The sequence below is a fragment of the Sceloporus occidentalis genome, unplaced genomic scaffold (genome assembly GCF_023333645.1).
Source record: "Sceloporus occidentalis isolate IW3139 unplaced genomic scaffold, rSceOcc1.0.p SCAF_51, whole genome shotgun sequence".
Lineage (NCBI taxonomy): Eukaryota > Metazoa > Chordata > Lepidosauria > Squamata > Phrynosomatidae > Sceloporus > Sceloporus occidentalis.
This window is the reverse complement of record NW_028317031.1, coordinates 4,180,117-4,202,355: the sequence shown is the minus strand read 5'-3', so window position 1 is coordinate 4,202,355 and position 22,239 is coordinate 4,180,117. Positions and strand designations below refer to the sequence as shown.

The 22,239-nt window shown below is 39.5% G+C and overlaps 1 protein-coding gene across 1 annotated transcript; it reads right to left on the bottom strand.

Moving 5' to 3' along the window:
• Positions 1-127: 127 nt before the first annotated feature.
• On the bottom strand, positions 128-20,310 carry LOC149288497 (tetratricopeptide repeat protein 39A). Its single transcript, XM_089491666.1, has 18 exons — positions 20,288-20,310; positions 15,709-15,813; positions 13,229-13,360; positions 12,569-12,645; positions 11,200-11,267; positions 9,997-10,061; positions 8,983-9,082; positions 8,674-8,739; positions 8,010-8,118; positions 7,688-7,755; positions 6,788-6,847; positions 6,311-6,472; positions 4,364-4,459; positions 3,113-3,229; positions 2,817-2,928; positions 2,381-2,495; positions 1,070-1,186; positions 128-227 (listed from the first exon to the last, which is right to left on the bottom strand). Exons 1-18 carry the CDS (start codon positions 20,308-20,310, stop codon positions 128-130), a joined length of 1,692 nt encoding a protein of 563 aa, XP_089347792.1.
• Positions 20,311-22,239: the final 1,929 nt, after the last annotated feature.

Below are 22,239 nucleotides of genomic sequence, written 5' to 3'. Positions count from 1 at the left end.
CTGTTTCATGTACCCTGCCATCTGCAGCCTTAATATTGTTTTCAATTTATTTCAGACAGTCTCCATAATTGCCTCCTGGCCCCTTTATTTAAATAAATTAAGAAAAAATTGAATTCCTAGAGGACAGTCAACTGCATCCATTGAGTGGAACAGATTTTGCTTGTAGAAGAGCGTCCTGTATCCTGAAATGTGTGCGGGATTCCATGGAGTAATTCTTGTAGTTGTGTCTAGAAAAGAGAAATTAAACTTAAGAGGGACTGTTTGGCGTATCAAACAATTAGCTGAAAATGTTGCTTAAAGCAGCCAATCACATTGAAGTCAAATGGGCATTCATATTGGGGTTCTCTTTAGACCCCCCCTTGAAGTTGGAGCCAGCTGCAGGTGAGTATTTGAGCAGGAGATACGTTTGGCCAAATGCATCTACTGGTGTGAAACTTTAAAGTGTTAACAAAGAAACCCTTAACTTAAAAGCAAAAATAATGCAGATGCATAATCCCCTCTCGCCAACAACATGAAGGGCCAACCCTGATGGGTTATTCATGTTCAGGGTTGGGTGGGCCAGAAGAGGCTCGAGATGGGCTCAGTACCAGTGTCTGGCTCTGCCTTGCTTGTAAGGAGTGCAAGCCGGAGCCAAACCTGCCACCTCTAACCACCTAGGACTTCATCTACAGCTCATCTACAAGAAGAATTTACACATTAGCCTGGGGGAAGCCCAGCCAAAAAGCCCAATAAGACAGGATCCTGAAACACATTCGGCTCACAGCTTGCTCTGTTGAGGACACTTTGGCCTGCATAGAACTGCTTTGAAACCCCACAAAATGAGCATAGAACTGACTCAGTGAAGGTGTAATGCTATCTTATCACAATGTTACTCTAGACACCCAGTGGTGAAAAGTGGAATTGCAAGTAAACTTTCAAAAATAATATTCAATAACTGCTTCATTCTGATATCATTCTGCAAGCAGGACCCCTCCTTATAGCTGCTTGTTTCAGAATACCCCTAATGTGAAAACCCTCTATTTCACAGTGCTGAGTATCTGTCATGCTTCTCCCCTCAGCCTGCACTCACTTTGCGGTTTCCAGCAGCTTGGTCGCCTCTTCCCTCTTGTCCTGTTGTAGGTAAAGCAAAGCAAGCTCCAGCAGGGCGTTTGGGGCCAAATAATGATCATATTTAATCTTCTTTTCACTGTTGAACAAAGTGAATACGTTGATTTTTGGTATCTAGACTACTATAAATGTGGACAAGTGTGATATATTCACTCACACATGAACACTGAACACCCTACAAATCTACAGGGCACAAATATTGCATATTGCATAACATGTTTATACATTGGAAGGGGTGCAGTGTCTGGGACATGATATAAGTAAGTCACATTATGATTTTTTGGCAGTTCTCACCATTCCCAAACTTTATTTGACTGATTTGATGTGGGTTTTTCTGGTGGCCGCCTTTATATCACACAATCATAGCTAACATCTGGTATTATACTGGACCAGACTGGAATTTAAGCTAGGGCTCTGGTCTTACAAGCCAGTGCTTGAGCCTTTTAGGCTTCATAGCCCAAAGCCAAGCATTGGAGGCCAATTGCCACGTTATTTATACAAGTATACACTTTTATTATGAGAGGCCAACTTTATCCGCCCCACCGCTTAAGTTTCCAAAATTGGCAGAAATACTCATGGAGATCACTAATGACCCAAAAGGACAAGATTAATCTCCTTATGTGTTGGTCTCGATGTACTTGCATGAGCTGCACCTATCCTGTATGGATGGAATCTCACAACATGGTAACAGCGGGATGTAGGAGGAACTCTCTGGTTTGGGAACTTACAACCTTGTGATGTGATCATAGCTGTATATGTATAAAGAAGAAGCCAAGTGCAAATGTGGGGGCACACATAATGCGCGCATGGAATCAAAAAGTGATGCATCTTATCTGCATGTCTGCACCTAGCATCCATTGGGTTTGGAAACTGCATTGTTGTTAAATTGGAGCAGGACTGTTTTGAGACATACCCATAGTGGTAAATATATCGTTTTATTTATTGCTCTACTCCGCATGGTGAGAGAGAGCTTTTCTCACTTTTTGATTACCATAAGCGCACCAAGTGTTGGGCTACCTAATAAGACTCATGGATTATATTGCTAACACTTTGTTGAATTAAATCCTTTACCCATATGACTAATTGGCAACACAAAAATGCCCTATTTAAATAAAAAAACATATACAAAATAAGTGTGATTTAGATAGTTTGCTACTATGGAATCTTAACACTCTTTCAAAGTCTCATGAAATGGTCACCGCGTTGGGCAGCACTGACTTGGACTCGCGGTTCTTTGAGCGGTTATCCTGAGTTTGTGGTTGTGAGCACTCACTTTGTGTGTATGTATTTGAAACATTGTTTTGCTTCGTCTTCTCGACCGAGATACCTCAAGCAAAGGCCTTTAAGCAGCTTCACCACACAGTGATCGTCCATCCTGAAATCACTGGCTGTAGAAAAAGCACACAGAACGTTGGCTTCCTAAACGCTGCGGGCTGGAAGAAGAATTCTCGCTATCGGGACAATCATTACTTTAGAATTATCGAAGCGCTTTCATATAGGTATACTATCTCTTTGTGTCCCCAATCCTGACCCCATTCTACATTAAAATCTCATGAGTAACTCATGTAAACACATAATATAAAAACTTAATTCTATCTAAAATGAGGAAAAAAGGGGACGGTGTAGAACCAGCCCTGGTAACCGTACAATGCCCACATGCCAGTACATCCCAAAAATGAGTGCTTGCCTTAAACTACATCACTTGCTACCTGCAGCTCCTTCCAGAGCTTCTTCTGCCCGGACCAGAGTCTCCAGCATGGCCTCAGTCAGATCCCTCTGCTTTCCAATCACAGCATATCCATTCCAGATATACATCATCTCCTGTGCGTTTCAAACATTAAAACACATGAATTCCATGTCATTAACTGCGCCTACCAGTCAATAAGCCCATTCATTATTTTCTGCTGTGCAAACAGAAAAGAGTAAAATCCACCTTTAGTTTCTAAGTCATCACCACTACAATTTAAGGAAATAACTTGTAATGATGGGCCGTGTATGTTCGTACCAGGGGAGGGACCGGTAGAGGGACATGATTCTGGGGCAGGTATCTTCGAGACTTTCTGATTGCAAATTTCTCAGTGGGGAGCGATTTTCCAGCGATCTTGAGTTTCAAACTTGGAACCTGCCTGGAAATGGAAAACAGATGAATGATTTCTATATTTCTGATACTTTTAGAACCACTTTAGATTGTAAGCTCAGAAGAGGAGGGCCCTTTTCTCCTTCTGTTCCACTATGTCTTAATGCGTGTTAATGTTATTGTTAGTTTCAATATTATTGTTAATTTTTACTCAGTTGTAGTAGAAACCTGCTGGTGCACAATAAATCATCATTTCACAATAGTTATGTGGTTTATATTTATAAAACAAAAAAAAATATTTGGGTTTCTTAAAACTAAAAAAAACCTCATGTCTTAAGTAGAAGCCTATTTTTTTCCTGTTTTACCTCCCAATTCTGTTTTTTTTCTGCAAAATTGCATTAGAGACGGATAATAAAATTGTTGTCCGACAGCGACCTCTTGTGGACGTTTGTCGAATTGAACGTTACTTTAGAAACCATTTCTTACATATATTTTACATGCATTCGCTTAATGTATTTGTACAAAAGCAATCTAAAGAAAAGCAGCACTTTTCTTACCTACTGTTACAGGGGCTGCTTTGTTTCAATATCTATAACTGTGCATTGTATACTAAAGAAAATGCAGGTAGTGTTTATCAAGTATGACTATTGTAGGAAATTAAAGGTCCTGACAATGCCTTTTGTGCAATTCACATCTGAAAAAATATAAATCTGAATAATTTAAATATTGAACATTAAATTTAATATTATATTTAGTACAAATAATTAGATTAATTATTGTTTAAACTCAAATGTAAAAAAAATGTAAAAATAACTAAAATGTTGTTATTATTATTATTCAGTGCTGTTATTATTGTGCAAAACTGAACGAGTTAAATATATAACATATACATAAGAAAGATCCATTACACTTACAGACACAACTGGAGTTGAGGACAATGCCTGGAAGCTTTCAAGCTTACCTTATGACTCTATCACACAAAGTTCCTGGCAAGAATGGTGGGGTTATAAGGGACCACTTGTGAGTTTACATTATAGTGCATAGCAAATGAGACAAAAGGAGCGGTGATTACTGCCAATTTTTGGGAACTGTAACATTCCCTTGTGCCCCAGCAACAACACACAGGTCAGGGCCAGAAGGACAAAGGTGTATTACAAAGATGAGCTTCTATTGACTCACATACCGAAAGAGTTTTACTTCGTCATCTCCAAAGGGTTTACAGTCCTGTCCCTCAAACATACTGAGGTAGGCAGCTTTCATGTAAGTATATGTAGCCTGTAATACAAACATCACAAGTTATTAGAACTACCGGTATGTACGGGGGTAGCCGCCTGCTATAAATCTTCAACCAAAAAATGTTCTACTGAGTATGAATCTCTTGATTGGAAACAATTGCCACATTTAGTTGAATTTGACACTTTTTTGGGGTCAAAACAGATCTCTGAGGTCCTGGAAGCTTGGGTAACCGGGTGCCAGTGAGGGTGGGGGTGAAAACCTTTTGGGCAAAAAGTGTAAGTAACCGGCCTGCATGTCAGACCTAATCATTTCATTCCCAGCGAACATATATGATTGATAAAAATGTAGTTGTATAATGTATTTCTTTTTTCTCATTTGATCCATCTCTGTATATCGGGATGCATATTTAGGGAGATATTCAGTATTGTGTTATATCGGGACGTACTGTATGGCAGACCTATACCTATTACGCTGTTGAATGCTGGTAAACAGAGGTGATGTTTTTGTTGCTGCTTTATTTTGTTATGTGTATCCTACTCTTGTGCGAAAAATCTATAAAAATAAAATTTTAAAAAGTGAGATTAGGCTGATATACTGATATACTATAGCTGCTGTTTTATTTTTACAAATGATTTCAGGTCTGGGCAGCCCTTACAGTCAAAGGCAGACTGGGAACTAAAATGGACCCTGGCACTTTAAGGCCAGCAGCCGATAAATGATGTACATGTGGCCATCTGTTGGATATTTGGGGCCACGTGGTGAGTTCTTACACTTTCTCAGCAGGCAGCCATGTACGTCACCGGGGCTGCACGCTAATGGGCTGGGCCTTGCCCCGCTTACCCGATGCCCAACCAACAGATATAACTAGACAGGCATATTTACCAGGGTTTTTTCCAGCTGTACTGGCACTTTAAGGCCAGCGGTCACCCGGTAGTGTAAGTAAGGCTGACAGCTGGATATATTTAGCCACAAGCTCCATTTTTGTGGTCACGTAGCATGCGGCTGGTCATATCCAGCTGGGCGGACAAGCTGCAGCACACAATCTGCAACTGGAGTATGTGGCTTCGTCAGCCAGCAACAGTGAGGCATACGCAATGAGTTGCCTTTAGTAAGTTATTAAAGATGAATTGTCGCTTATGAGATTGGGCAGAATGAACCCTACAACCATGTACTGTATCTATAGTGCCCTAACTTATTGAGGGCATAACCAGGCTTGCTATGCAAATTTTCCTTGCATTCCCATGATGCTCCAGGAACACTATCGGTTTGTCAGACATTTTTACACCGGTGCAGCTTTTTATTTATCTCAAGGTGAGGCAAATGCTTAAAATTTACATGGCAGGAATATGATAAATATCACATGCTGTGTAGAAGAAAATAGATTTGTTTAAATTAATATGTGGGACAAATACAAATAATATTCTATATTTGGGTGTAGGAATTCATACTTGGATCATCTGGGATGTGACAATTGCCCCTTAACTGTTGCTTAATCTGAGATATAAATTAGGGGTGGAAGTGATCAAACAAAACGTACCAATGCACAAATATACAAATAAGGAGGAAACTTAGAATTCCACTTATTGAAGCCATGGAAATTCAGAATGAATGAGCCGCATTAAGGTTATCCTAGGATGGGCTGAGATGGGGGTGCAGCACTTGGGTATTCTCTGATGCCTCATCACTATTCGTCCCTTGTCTGAGCGGCTCAAATCCTTACTCTTGCTCATTTTTCCTGCTTCTAACACATGAAATTTGAGGACGAAACGTTCACTTGCTGCCTAATATATCCCACCCACTGACAGGTGCCATGATAACAAGATTATCGGTGTTATTCACCTGCCAGTAGTCATAACGTTATGGCTGACCGGCGTATATAAATCTGCATACCTTTGACCATGAGTTCTCCTTGCTGAGGAGGTCGGCGTAGAAGTAAGCCATCTTCCACTGCTGCTTGTATGTGAAGCACCACATCAGCTGCCAGTAACACATGTGGTGGAACTGCTTCCAGCTCTGCTGAGCTTCACAGCACTCCTCAAAACGACTAATGGCCTGGAATGGGGAAAAGGTTATTATTAGCCGGACAATCCGGAACAATGATCCCCATCCTTTTTGTTATGTGACATCACACCAATTCTCATACAGACTTCATCATAACTGCATTTGCATGAGAAGAGGGACACATAGGCTCTGCTCCCAGACTAGACATACATTTCATATACAATGCATGCAGAACACAAACGGCTTCCCCACATATATAGGAAAAGAAAACCAAAGAATCTCTCCGAATTCACGCTAGTCTTAGTGCCTTTACAACCCTCTCCTAATACACAGCCCCGTGACACATTGGCAGGTTGATTTTCTTACCGCGTCAATATTGCCTTTAATTTCTTCAATTCTTCCCGCAAAAAATAAAAATATGGCTCCCTAGAGAAAAAAAACACATATATTTGGTGTTTGTATTCTGCCTTTTAATGAACAGTTTATTCATGTAGATCGTCTACTATGTTTCCCTTCTGCTTCTCTCCATACCTGGGAGCTCTCAGCGCTTCTGCTCCAATCTCAGGGTGAAGAGCTAACACTTCAGGAGTGGAACTGACTCTTTCATTCCCTACATTAGTCTGATGATACTGAATACTCATCATTACTGCTTCTGCTACTAATATGTCATGGTTGATATGCCTGTCTGGATGCATCTTACTCAATTAAGTGTATCTTTTAATATTGTCAAGGTTTTCATGAGGTTTCCATGAGTCGTTTCATTCGTTTGATGAGTTGCTATGTAGAATCTGCATGATTAAGGGTTAATATTTGGAGTCATTTAGAAATATCCCAGGTTCCCATGCTTATCTCCTCTGATATCTGGTAGCCAGAGAAGCCCGTTTAAAATGATTAATAAATCACTTGTATTTATTTTCCCAAATATTGATACTGGCTCAGACAGAAGAGTGCATTCACCAAGAGGTTGGCACACGTACAATATCATGTTAATTCATCCTCAACATCAAAACTCCCAGCTGGAGAAATGGGTCATGTGATATCACATGCCTCTTTTAATTGGTGCGGCTGCATCATGTGACACCATGCACCAACATTTACAAGTTATGAGTGATAACCCCATGGTGGTACACAATGTATGGTGCCAAGGCAGGGACGGGGAAGTCATTTTTTTAAAGATTAATTCTGGATGATAACGTTGTATCAGCGGATTATCTATCTCAAAAGTCATAGGATAGTCAGCTAAAGGGTAACCATAACATGAGATACCTTGGGGTAACGGTTCAGATACGGTTGAAGCAACTTTTCAGCTTCTTCGATGTTTCCTTTACCGGTCCCTAGAAGTGGAAAAACAAAACAATAGATGCAGGAGTCACAAATTATTATTATTATCATTATTATTTTTTATTATTATTTATTTATTTATTTATTTTATATAGCACCAACAGTTTACGCAGCGCTTAATACAATACATATATTCAAGGGGTCTGACAAGCCAAGAATTGACAGACTAAGACTAACCGATACATTAGGTTACAATCTTGAAGTTCCCTTGATTATGACTGCAAGTGATCGCACGAGTGTCACTCACCCAACACAAAGCTCAGGAACGTGTGATAACACAGAAGAAGCAGAGTGCAGAGCAGGGCTCGGAAACTGAGAGCCGTGGCCCCTTCCTGCAGCTGCGTCAGCCCGTACTCCTGGGGAAAAGAAACTGACCGTAAGAATAGAGACATTTTTTTAAATTATGGGGTACACTTTACTGAGGGGGTGGAAGATGAGTGGGACAGCCACCCAACAGACATAGTGGAGGGAAAAAAATTTCAGACTAGGTGGGCCAAACGCTTCTTATCTGTCATCTATGTTTCAGTCCGGGCTGCCAATCAGCATCAATCTCTCTCATATTTTTTTCTGGGAACACTTGTCATGTGACACAAAAGCTGGCACCAATACCTTGTTGCCATAGAGACAAAAAAGTTTATGTATTGCTTTTATGTAATTAAACATTTATTCAGAGGAACAGCACCCTTAAGCCAAAACAGCACCAGAATTGTAAGTTGGTGATCCCCAATATGTTGACTTTTAATAAGATTTAAATTTACAAATCAATCAAATCATCACCATGGCTTGTGAAAAGTGATTTTAACAGGATTTTAACCTTGTAGTTTAAATTACACTCGTAGTAGCGGCGTAGTAAGCCCCCGCATTCTCAGCCTGTCCTCCGGAAAGGTCAGCTCCATAATTTCTTTTCTTACCTTGTTTCCAGAGAAGCCAACAAACTCCAAGAGCCGCAGTATCCTGGTGGGCAGCATCGATAATGTCTGAATAATGGGGGCACAAGTGTGAGACACATACAGAGGGAGGCAATTAGAACATAAGCACACACACGCACACACATACACACACATACACACGCACATACATGCACACTGTTGTCTTGATCTTGCTAAATCTCTTCTGCGAATGAATGAACTTCGCTGACCCATGCATACACTTCCAATTGGCTTTGAGAGCTCATCAAGCAAAAAATCCAGGGATCATGTATGTTAGATGTCGCCACTTACCAGGTTAAATGCCCCAACGCCCAACTTCACTCCACCCTCAAAGTGACAGTGACTCTCTCCCTTCACATAGCTGGCACACTTCTGCAGGGTGTCAAGTTCTCTAGGAATGTACACAAGAACAGGGATCAGCCATTGTTTATTGATTCATTTCCGTCTGAAGTGATATAACAGGATGATTCTTCTTAGAGATAATAAACTCAAATAATGATATGCATTGCTGCATATATGTGTTCTAATTTACACCATTACATGTATCTAAATCTCTGTCATACATCTTACGTGGCCATATAAATAAAGAAATAATAATACTAGCCATATACTTAACCTAGCATTAGTCAGAGTGTCCGACTGGGTGATTAAGACTCAGCTATTCTATAATTTACCACAAGACAGTATGATAAGGAGTCAGGATGCTTGTCTTCTACATTAGGCTAAGATAACAGAGCTAGAACACATATAAATGGATGATTTTTTAACAGATAATAAACTTTTTTTTCTTTCAAAAAGGCTATTTTTTAAATCTAAGGTTTTAAAAAACTGACTACTGAGATTGAATAATTTTAATTTTTTAATGTTGCCATCTTGGTTTCTAACCAAAAAAAGTTCATTACACAAAGAGTCCGTAGCTGTAACCGCTGCATAGAATGCATTTATAGGGCACTTCAAATAAAAAACATACACACAAGAGCTTTATTTTTGATTTTTTTCCCTTTAAAATTACATTTCTAACAAATACTGAAACAGGTATACAACCCAGTAACTGTTAAAAATACAAAAGTTACCCAATCCAAAAAATACTTTTTAAAACTGTGTCATTTCGAGCTTCCATTGAGAAAATGCGTGGAAAGGGAATGAGTGGAATAAAAATCACTTCCCCCGTTGTGCTGAAATTCCCAGACGATAATTACAAACATATATATAAAATGTGATTTTATCTGTATTTTCTACAATTGTATAAACTCTTCCAAGGCTACATGTCAGTCTGGAGACCGGGGCATTCCAGAATCCACTCACTTGTATGTCTGATAGCTGTTTCTGACCTTGATCCCACCCTTGATAAAACTGACCATGTTTTCGTCCTGCAGTAATATGAAAAACAGTGTTACCCTTATTTACTCAAGAATAAATATGTTTTTTTGTTATATTTACATAGCAAGTTTATCATTAACGAAAAATGAGCATTTGGCGGCAGAAGCCTTCGGTGACCCTCATCATATCCGGCACCCTACGTATTATGGCCACCGACCTTTTTGCACTTATGAGTACATTAAAACTGTATTTATTGATGACAGCCAACAACCAGTAAGAGAAGTATTTTTTTGGGACACAGTAATATAGATACCCCAAACAATACAAAATAACACAGGATATACGAAATTATTCGATGAAAATGTAGATTTTTTAAGATAAAATATTTAATTACTTCCCAAGATGCAAGATATAAAAAAGATACTATGAAAATGTACATTTTGAAAAATATTTAACTATTTCTCATTTCTCTATTTTCACGCTTTGACTTGATAGATGCAGGAAGAAGCCTTAGCATATACCTTTGGAAACCATTGAATTAACCAAAAAGACACACAGAGAATCTATATCTATATATATATATATATGTATTTATAAGTATATAGCTATATATATGTATATATTTATATATGTATAAATATATCTACATATATATATATATATATATATATATATATATATATATATATGTATATATAAGTACTTTTATTGACATGTAAAGTCTGCACGCTGTGGCATTAGCTCTGTTGAAATCATTCTAATGTATTTTTGGGGGGTTTATTACAAAACGTTCTGCCTCAGTAGGTATTTTTTTTATTAACTAACTCAGTTATCAGTGACCCCAGAAATGTTAGCTTTCCAGTCAAAGCAGACGCTACAATATTAAAAAGATAAAGAGCTTGCTTAGGGTCCTCATTGATCCAGGGGCCCGCTTGGAGAACGAGGAGAATCTTTTCCTTAAACGGTGCCCAAAATCAAATCGAATTATCTTTTTTAAATCAGACTCTTTTAAAAAATCTATAGCAATCTTCAAACTGAGCCACCTGTAACAAATCTATACTGGAATAACTAAAGATAATTTAGGTAATAAGTTTATTAATATTATTTTACTAGTTCTAGTTTTACTAAAACCTTCCTTTATCTCACAAATATCTCTCAAATATTAACACATATATATATATATCAGACCTGCAGGAAAGTGAGGGCAGCCCTCTGGAGTAGACACTCAGCATAGCAAACCTCAGCGTGAATTTCCTCTGGGGATAAAACACACAGGAATATCAGTGATTAATGGCGTTTACACATAATGTTATTATAGAGGTTTTTTTTCATATGATATGAATATATTTTCCAGTTTAATATATTAATAACAGCACTGGCAGTAACGATATGTTTGCGTGTATTTGTCTTAAAAACATACAGTTTATATAAATATATAAAATTACAACAAATCATAAATCTCAAGGCCATGCCACGGGCTGTTGGTGCCGTAGACAAACTATGACGTTGGCACCTTTTCCCAATTCCCCTTAATTAACAATCAACGGTATTTAACATGAATGGGCTTACAGAAAAGACCCCAACATTCCCACCCAATATATCACCCATTACAGACAGGGTGACCACCTCGGTGGTGATTTAAAAGATACAAATACTTCTCACATATGACTGACCAGCACAGTGCTGCCCCCTGCAGTATGCGGGATGTATTCATTCACGGAAGGGAACCAATTACCCAGTTATACATCCCACATACTCCAGGGGGCAGCTTTTTACCTGTACTGGTCAGCAATATGTATAAATGATATGTGTCCTGGAAATATAGCAGATGGGGTTACCCTACTGCCCAGGTTATTACTGCTGCCGTTTTTAAAATACCCAGTAATCCCATTCACCCTATTTTATTACCTAGGAAGGTATAATGCACTTCACACAATCAAAGGCCTAATATATAGAAAACAAATCTAGCACAAATCCCTGAAAAAGGGTTTTCTAACATAAATATATACACTGTATATATATATATATATATATATATATATATATATATATATATATATGTTTTGAGTTTAAGTAAATAAAAATACTGCTTTGTAAGATAAAAATAGCAAAGAACAGAGCACTGGTCTCTTACTATAGACAAAAAAATAGTTATAACCTACGTAATTCTACGTTATGTTATTGTTTGTATACATAAATGAGAGTTTGTGTGTCTTAACATGAGATATGTGGAACTAAAGTGCTGTTTTTCACACGGGGAAGCGATATCCTGTTACCCTGGCCAGTAGTGTCTATTTCTAATACTTTCTCACAGAGTGCTCATAACACTAAGTACTGTTGGAAATTGCTTCCCCCAGATCTGATCGTGATGATCACAAGTATTTTCCAATATCTTGTATGCTAAGCTATAGAAGTTTTTTTTTTTGTGGCTGCTAAATATTATTTGATTACAAAAGATAAAATTGGCTACAAAAAAAGTAAAAAAAAAATATCAGACATTTATATTTACCAAAAAATAGTTCTTGTTTTTTAATTTAAATAGTAAGTAGACAGGTACCTTCAGTGAACTGATCAAGACTTTGTCCGTGAACTAAATTGTTGAAAGAATCTGCGACGGTGGATTTCTTCCTATATCTGATGAAACGGCGTAAAACAAACGTGTCAGAATGAATGTTTAAACACTAAACACAAAACATACAAAGGGGGAAAAATAAACAGGATCGCAAACAGGACCAGGAGACAGAGGGAGGGCCGAAGTTCCAGGAGCTACGGATTTGTCCCCCCCTCCTAAATGTTGTTTTTAAAATCGATACTATAATGAAACAAAAGAAGCAAATTCTTTTAATTAAAGAAAAAAATGTATATAGCTGCATTAGCCCAAGAGAAAATGAGCTATTCTATAGGTAGACACTGGGACAAAAGGTATAGAAGAGCATGACAAGTTATGTATATATAGATATGACTTATATAGATAGCCTGTAGTATTTTAGATGTAGGTGATCACTTTTTGTGGCGAACATATTTACAGAACGGGCTGAAGTGTCATATAACCTTCAAGACCTCAGCAGTCCCGTCCTTGGATCCCATTGCTGATTGAATACAGTTGAGGAAGGGCCTTCATGTATTGTTCTATAAACGTGCTAGCTAATAAAACGGAAGAACTGAATAAGGGACAAGTCTTTCGAGCCGTGATAAGGTGACTCTTCCCTGCATTTACCGCTGGCAGACAGCCTGAGCCTCTTTCATGGTATTTCCTGCATTTAAAATGTCCTGGGGGTCAAATGTCATCATCGCCTGCATCTCCAACATGGTGGCATACGTGAGAGCGTGGTACATGCTGTCCTTACACCTGTGTTTAGAACGAGAGATTATACAATAAGTATACAGTATGATAGTGGTAGTGGTAATGTGCATTGTACTATACGATATGGGGCAATCTTTATACGGTCTAGATATGTTCTAGATAGTTGGGCTGGCTTGGGTTGCACCCTGGATAACCAAGACAAGCTAATAATTATGCAACCGTATTAAAGTATTTAAAAAAATTTTGTTCTGCGAGCCATTGTTATCCAGCTATGTGGAATCGGCAGCCACGCACACTCTGCTTCCGCCTTTAACATACTTTCTTCAGCGAGTGTGGTTGGAAAACATTGTCACTATTTGGTGAGTGCATGTGATCCGTGCACCGGGTGCCAAGTGTGTTCATCGTATATCTAACGCTCTCTACATTCAGTGGTGATTAAACCAGTTCAGGGAGGCGGTAGATTTGGGTAAATGATTTGGGTAAATGAACTACAAAACGCAACTGGGAGTGTGACCCATGAGTCAGAAAAAAATCAAAGGTTGAAAATAATGGAACAATCATACCTCCATCAATATTTGGCTTTGTACTGCCCTATAGATAATATTACGCCATCACTGTGACATGTGACAGCTCGTGAAATATTCTAATGTGCTATTTCTGTTCTTTCCATTTTAACGTGACTGTTATCGCTATACCGTACGTTAAATAAATGGTAGCCATGTGTCTTTGAATGGTGTTTATTGAACCTTGTTGGTTAGTCATCATCATAGTCATCAATTATTCCGATATGATAACCATGTAATTTCCTTTTGACTGAAAACCTTATCTCCCACTTGGCTGTTTACTGCAATCATTGCATATATGAACATATTACATGCCACACATATTAATACTTAATGAGCATTAATAAGACTGCCTACAAAGTAAAGAAGTCGCATCTCCAAATAAGTTATTTCAACGTTCACGTAAACATCATGAAACAGTCCCATATATGTGACATCTTATACTTTAGTCCTTGATATTTGGAAAAATGGCCTTCAGTACCAAAGGACTAGCAAACAACTGTCAAGCCCAGCAGGCTGATAAATGGATCCATGTGGGATATTCCTGCCGTAACCTTCAGGCAGATGCTCAGTCAGGGTCATCGTAAATACATTATCTGAGGCTCCAGTTATAGCAGAGGTTTCAAACAAGGATGAGTATATCCAGATAACCAGTGATCAGCCAAAGGGGTAAGAATCACGACACCCCACGTAAAGATCATTGCTCTTATACAGTTAAGGGTAATCATTAATCACACACAAGAAGGTATGCATCGATCAAAATGCCCGTAGAATGCCTAGAAAAGTAATGATTAGTATATCGAGCGAAGCGGGGGTCACTATTCCTTAGACCCCAAAAGGTAAGAGTGACTTATAGTTATTTAACGGTCATTGTCTACGTTCCAAGCCTACAGTCATTAGATTGCATGATGTATCACTTTTAGTAAGCCTCCCACTTCTCGATTTGATCAGATCCATAATAAGGAGTTATTAATGTTCTTTTGGAATTTATTTTGTTAGAATTCAAAACAACACAACAAAGATAATTGATAACTGATGTACAGCCTGTCATTCTCCAAACATCAGCTCTAAGATGGTTCAAAGGAAATGGATCTCAACCAGGCTCTGAAGCCCCAATAAATGATTTTATGCTTAAATTCACTGCTCAACAGCCCAAAAAACCCCAGAAAATGTCTCTGAATTAGACAGTCCCTGGATAATAATAACTTAAGGTAAACTGGGAAGAGACAGCGTCCTAGGTTACTGAAAGAAAGTATACAGTAGAACACAAAGGGAACAATGAATTAGATGGACAGGTTTGGAGTGATATAGTATCAGAGTATCGGAGTACCAGGAGCAGGAATCCATACCTATGTAGGGTCAGCCTGGAGATGGTTAAGCGTCCCTGGCACTTTAAGGCCAGTGACCACCAAAGAACATACGTGCAAGGCTGTGCCTATCTAGTCAGTGGACACGCACACTGCTACACCAATCTGCTGCTGGAGAGGCAGTATTGGTAAGTATGTATCCCTATCAACCTCCAGCCTATTGGATATTTGCCCCATGAGCCAAATGGCCAGTCCAGGCCTGTCAGTCACCCTTCGACACCCAAATCCGAATGCCCCCTTTTCCTTCCCTGATGTCCCTCGTTTCAAGGAGCTCAGAATGTTTCTTGGGTTTAAGTGTATCCTGGCCCTAAAAGTCAATATTACATTGGCTTGTGTATATGAAATGAATGAATGTTCTTTGAAAGTTCTGAAAAATTCTTGGTCAAGCCCTGCCCGTAGCCATGCCAACCAACAAAACACCCCCCAAAAAAATACCCCACTCAGTAGTAAATTGGATTCTTACTTGGCCTGAAGGTGACAGAGGGCCTCCTCGAAGTTGTTGTTGAGGAACATGTCCAGAGCGCTCATACACTCAGAGAGAGAGCTCTTCAAGTCCAATTTCAGCTCCCTGGAGAAAAACAGAAGTCCTTCAGAAATCTCATTGCAACTAATGATATAAACACAGATGGTATTTATGGAATTAAATCATTTGTACAACATTTGTAACGCAAATAAAATTTAGCCAGAACTGAACACCTTATTTTCAAAACAGAAAACTAAAGATGACCTAAAAGACATAAGGAAAGGTCCAACGTGTCAGAATCTATAAGCAATACATTGGCCAATTTGACATTACATTTATTTTTGTATTTAGCGCAGATTCCATAATGTAATAGCAGAAACAGCAATTTTTGGACTCCCGTTATCTTTATTTTTTTTCTTGTTAGAAGTACAAGCTAACTGGCATCGCAGGAAGACACGCAATCACACGCCACTGACACAGCATGGGGCACTTTGCCGCCCCAAGCCTTTTTTTTTCTCTTTTCTTTAAGCCGAGAAGAGAGAGAGGGGCGCCGAGTGGTTTTATCTTACCAAGTTGTCAGTACCCGCTCGGCGCCCCTCTCTCTCTCCTCTGCGAGCCCTCTAGCTCGGTCTCGGTGCCGGCTTGTAATGACGTCATTTCCGGCGCTCAGCATTACAAGCCGGCACCGAGACCGAGCAGGGAGACTCACCGCAGGACTGCTGAAAGGTAAGTACGGGGGGGGGAGGGAGAGGAAGGGTAGATAATGGGGGGGGGGGGCGGCATTTTAAACTTCGCCCCAGGCGGTATTTTGTCTTGGGCTGGCCCTGGGTAGATAGATAGATAGATAGATAGATAGATAGATAGATAGATAGATAGATAGATAAAGAGAGACATATGGCTTTTGTAAATCTAAGTCAAGATCAAGGACTGATTAAGGTCTGAATCTTTACAAGAAAACGGCCAGACTACATGTACCGAACAGTTCTTATCTGCCATCAAATTTAATTTTTTCCTTGTCTGCTATAAAATAAAAATACTAAAAAACACCAGAATGTATATTTCATAAAAACATAATTGTTCCTTTAAGCGTTAAGGTAAACAGGAAGCACCTCCGATTGTCCTGACTTGACACACGCCCATGGACCTTTAAAAGTGGCGTTTGGTGGCACACCACATGAATGACTGCAAACAGCTGTGGCAGGTGTCAGTGTGGGAACTAAGCAGGTGTGCCCCGTACCAGCCGGGAAAACACATCTCTGCCAGGTACATTGTCGCCTCCTACGATGACTGCTCCGTACCTTATTTACCTCTAATAAACAAGCAGTCATCAGACTGCCCCGGGTGTTACACGGTGTCTTTGGTTAATTACTCGGCAGGCAGTCTTCACTTTAGAGGAACAGATCGAGTATTACCAGTAACCTAGGACGCAATAAGTCCAGCCTGTTCAAACTCTCATACCTGTTCTGCTCTATTACCCACATGAAGTTGTCCAAAACCAGTTTAGCCAGTTTGACCATAAATTCTATCTGCGCTGTGTGCTGGATTTTAACACCAGGGAGAAATAGGATAATGTTACTGGGCTACTGTCATGTGGTAATTCCTTTATTCCTGCCCTTGGTAAACACAACGCAGTATATATATATATATATATATATATATATATATATATATATATATATAAATCCAGTTTACTGATCTCTGGAGCGGCTCCTTCCTGGAAATGTCACAAAGGGGATGTGTTACGCTGATGCAATCAAGATCTGTTCTTTCCACCTTTCCAGGGAGACAGTATAATTTTGGCCAAGCATGATCATTTATGGTTGCACAATAGGTGGCAATGAAAAGATGGCCAAACACACGTATAAGACATTATATATTAAAATGTATACCTTGCCTTCTAAAACTGAAACAAGCAACACACCATCCAATTATGCTTAATTATCGAGATCCTATTGAATGTCCAGCAATAGCTGGAAGAACTCAGATTTCTTATCCATGCCTAGAGAGCAAATCTTGCACATGGTCCTCCCATACCATGATATAAAAGTATACCAAGGCATCAAGGAATAGCCTATAATATGTCATCAAGGCTGGGTTTGGTATAATTAAGGCAGATTTTGTCTTACATCATCACCCTGACATTATAACCTATAGAGCAGGGATTATATAGGAATTCTTGTTGCGGAGCTCATATAGTACAGTGCATAGTGCGGACATTTAATATTGTATAGCATGGTCACAAATATCACAATGCATATTAAGCAATACATTCATTCACAACTTCAGAGTTCTCCCAAGCAAGGCAATGTAATCCTCAAAAGAATAAACCCAATACCAGAATTATGAGCCAGTCAATTGTAGGCAAAAATATTAACAGAGACTCCAACCTTTCGAAAGGCGTTATTTATGTGCCCACGAAATGTAGCTTTTAGTTCTAGATCAATCAAACACATTCAAAATATATAACTTCCATCCCGCTCAGAGATGAGGATAATCTCATTGGTTTATGCAGAAAATTCAGAAAGTAATACATATTTTCAGCAATATTTACATTTTAATATTTATCACACAATCAAAATTGAAATTTCCAAAAGATGAATTTAGTCCATTACATTACTAGAATACATTAACAGTTTCATGTTTCTAATATACAGAGTGAACCCATTCTATACTAATTTCCATCTGATGCCTGCTGGTGAATCAGAGTCATCGTAATCCTATGAGACATTAATGATTCCGTCAGCAAAAAAGAATACCAAGTACTGTTATTCCTCCCCATGACCCAATTCCACAAACGTTCTGGAGCTAATCAATCTAAATGATTCACTAAACTGACTATAACTGTTTAAGCAAAAGTTTTACAATGTATCATATAAAATGTTGTTAAACTTTTTCTGTATTGTTACATTGTCTCAACATCATAATGCCACATTTAGCACTAATTTAGCACGAATTGGGATGATTAGAGATTGCTTTAGCTTTTTATTCTTCCGTAAGGATGTGTGCCCTGGGGTTTTTCTGCAGGTACCCATCAAGTGTTAACGGGAAGTTTTAGCATTGAAGAAAATGTATCCACGGCCCTGGAGGCGGCCATTGTTGTCAGTCATGTGACATTTTGGTTGACTTTTCCCGATCAAGCACCACACAGGGCTGATTCTTTATGGCAATGCTAATGAAGTCTGTACCTTCTTCATTGCTCAGAAGATCAGGCTGGGTGGTTAAGACTGAGCCATTCTATCATTTAGCACAGGCGGTATGATAAGGAGTCATGGTGTTGGGCTGAGTAAAATTACATATGGCTCATATACTGTAGCCTTAAAAGAATTATTACAACTGTTTTGTAAACGGCATAACTTAACATCTTTCAATATTCATTGTTAATGTAATAATGCGATCAAATCATTTGGTGGGACTTCTCATTAAAGTAAAGACACTTCTTTAACCTGCCAGGTACTGGAGGATGGACTAACAAAAGCTACCATATACAGGGCAACCATCCCCCATTGAGTTTCCTTTTGTAACTTGTTGATGAGCCACCTTCTGATTTTTTGGATCTTGGATGCAACTCTAATAATGCTCAACCAGCAAACTACAAACAGTCCACTGCAGATTGCACCACAGATCATGGCCAACTGCTTAAATTCTGGCTTATCCTAATAGTATTTGCAGTCCTTTAGAGCTGGAACATGAAAATGTTATTTTTGCTTACGTATGATATGGGCATGATGGGAGTTGTAAACCAATTAACCTAGAATACCAATCACTAGTTTGGATGACCTAACACAAGCAGATATGATAACAGAAGAAGGGGTTAATTCTTAGCTGTGCACAGGATGCCCCTGGTATCAGTATTTACTCCAGGGTGACAGCTGCATGTTCCCTAAATGTGACACCCAGGTAATTGCTGTGTTACAGAGACAGCCACTAAACATATGTTACTGATCGTTCACAGACAAATGCTACTTTCCTTTGTTCCTTTGCATTGTGTAAAGGAGATACAAACACAGACGTCAGAGGGTTAAATAAACACTAGTGATCCTGTGCACTACTAAAAAAAGAAATCATTTCACAGCTACCTGCAGCAAGATGAATTATATATATATATATATATATATATACCAGAGAGAATGGGAAACAAAAAAACCTGCTCTTTAACCCTTACAGAGAGAGCAAAATCATGAATGGGGATCAGTGCTATAGTCTATCAGCTGATTGGAGAATACTGACCAGAAGAGCTTACAATCTGTAGGAAAGAACGCACCTCTTCAATAGAACATTATTTCAAATGTAAAATAACAATTTCATCTGATCCGATCACATGTCCTGAATAGGCAGAAAAGGTGACAGCTCTACCCTGCTGCCCCATTAACCCTTTGAGAGCTAAGGGGTTGGGGCATGCTCTCTTCTTTCTGATCTTTCATGGTGTAAAATATCGTAATTCAGGAAACACACAAAACAAACCCAAAAATGCCCGGGGGGGGGATTGAACTGCTCAGTTCAGGGTTTAACCCTAGAGTCCCCGATGTGACACCCACCCCAGAGCCCCTGTGAGAGGTGATGATGCTTTTGGGGGACTCACCCTTCCCCTGTGTCTCTGGACATGTTGAGCTGTCGCTGGGAGCTGTGCAGTGGGCAGGGAGAGCCCAGACACACAGTGCAGATAATGTGCGACAGTCTCGGGCTGGGCTGGGCTCTCTCTGCCCTCCCAGAACTCTCTCATTGGGAGTTACCTACTAGACAGCCCTTGGACGTGTCTGCTAACGTCAACCTGTAACATTCTTTCCACCCACACTCGATTGTAAGCTCTTTGGGACAATAGCATAGGTCAAACTGCCAGATTTTTTTTTTTTTAATCAGGGGATTAAGATTACAGATTCAACATCCTAATCTCATGTAAAGAGCTGGAGACTGCTGGCGAGACTGCCGGTGAGACTCTCATCACATTATTACTCTCAGCATTCAGTATTAGAAAGACCTGTCCCAGAGGCAGGGTGGGCTTTAAATCCTTGGTTACCCCTGGGGTGTCCCTAAGAGAAAGACAAGAGTGTTATGAATTTATTTAAAATAAAAGTGATGCCTCCGTGTAGAAAAAATGTTACAAATGTTGAAATCACTAGCCTCATTCCATCTCAGGCTGAGATCTTGAACCTCAGAATTTGTAGGGTTCAATGAGTAGATTTTCAGGGTTCAGACAGCTTGGATCTGGCATTTTCTACTCTGATTTAGTGGTATCTGAGTATGTGACTTGGTTTTTGCACACTGACGTATCACTGTAGAAATTCCTCCTTGAAGGCAGGCAGGTGGGCCTGGACGGGTCATCTGGCACACCAGGCAAATTGCCAGTGGGCCACTAACCCCTAGGGCTCCATGCGCATCCGATCTGCTGCTCCGGCACAGTGTGCAGCCACCGGCTGGATGTGCCCGGCCGTAACGTGCGCCCTCTCATATCCAGCCGTCAGCAGCCTCAATGTGCCAGGGCTGCCTCATCATCCTCAGCCCGGGATGCGGGTGCCTTAATTCAGTATAGCTTTACCGTCTCATAAGTAATGGTTTCCTTAGAAACAGTCAGTATATGTAATCTTTGGGATTTGTTTATGAAAAGGTTACTTTTTAAGGCATCTCAGGATCAGATCAATAATAAAGTTCCCAGCCCATGGTCCCCGTGATGATGAGGAGCCTGTAGATCACTGTTGGGGACCATATGGATCTCCCAAATCCAATCCAACCCAAGCTCTGATTGGTGATATCCAAATTGGGTGCTTTTTAATTAAACCCCAAGGCCTCTGATTTCCTCTAAAAAGTCATGAAAGGAAACCATACATTTTTATTGCCTTTGAGTACAATACAGGAGCAGACCCTTTACTAATTCAATTTAACCCAATCTATACCAGAAAGGGAAGAAGCATATTACGCGCCCCTCCGATTCACACATTATTTTTGCTTAATGCAGATTTTACTACCCACTTCCCATTTATTTACACAGATGTAAAGAAAGTGAACGTTAAACATATTTGCCCCTAAAAGGTATCATTACATATTAGGTTTTTTTTCCTCTGTCCACAAATAGGAATAAAAGATCTGATACGTGTACATGAATCATACGGTGTAAGAGCCCTGCTTAATTAGCGACACATGACACAGAGGCTTGTGGTGAACAGATAATTACTGGCCTGAGGACATCTTCTGATGGGAATCTATTTAATGGACATTGGAGGCCTCCGACGCGTCCTTTGCTTGTACACGGAATACAGCATTACGACTAAGGGATTCATAATATTATATGTGATAAACAGTATATTAGATCTCTAATTAACTCTAGATTGTGAGATCGTTTGAGCAGGGCCTTCCTCTTCCCCTTGTTTCTGTAAGTCGAAATGTAGTGGTATATATTACTTGTTATGTCCCCTTTACCCATTGTACAGCGCTGCGGAATGTGATGGCGCTATATAAAACAAATAATAATAATTTTGATACTCACCCCATGGCATAATTGTAACGCTGTACCAACACATACTATATGAAGCCCATTTC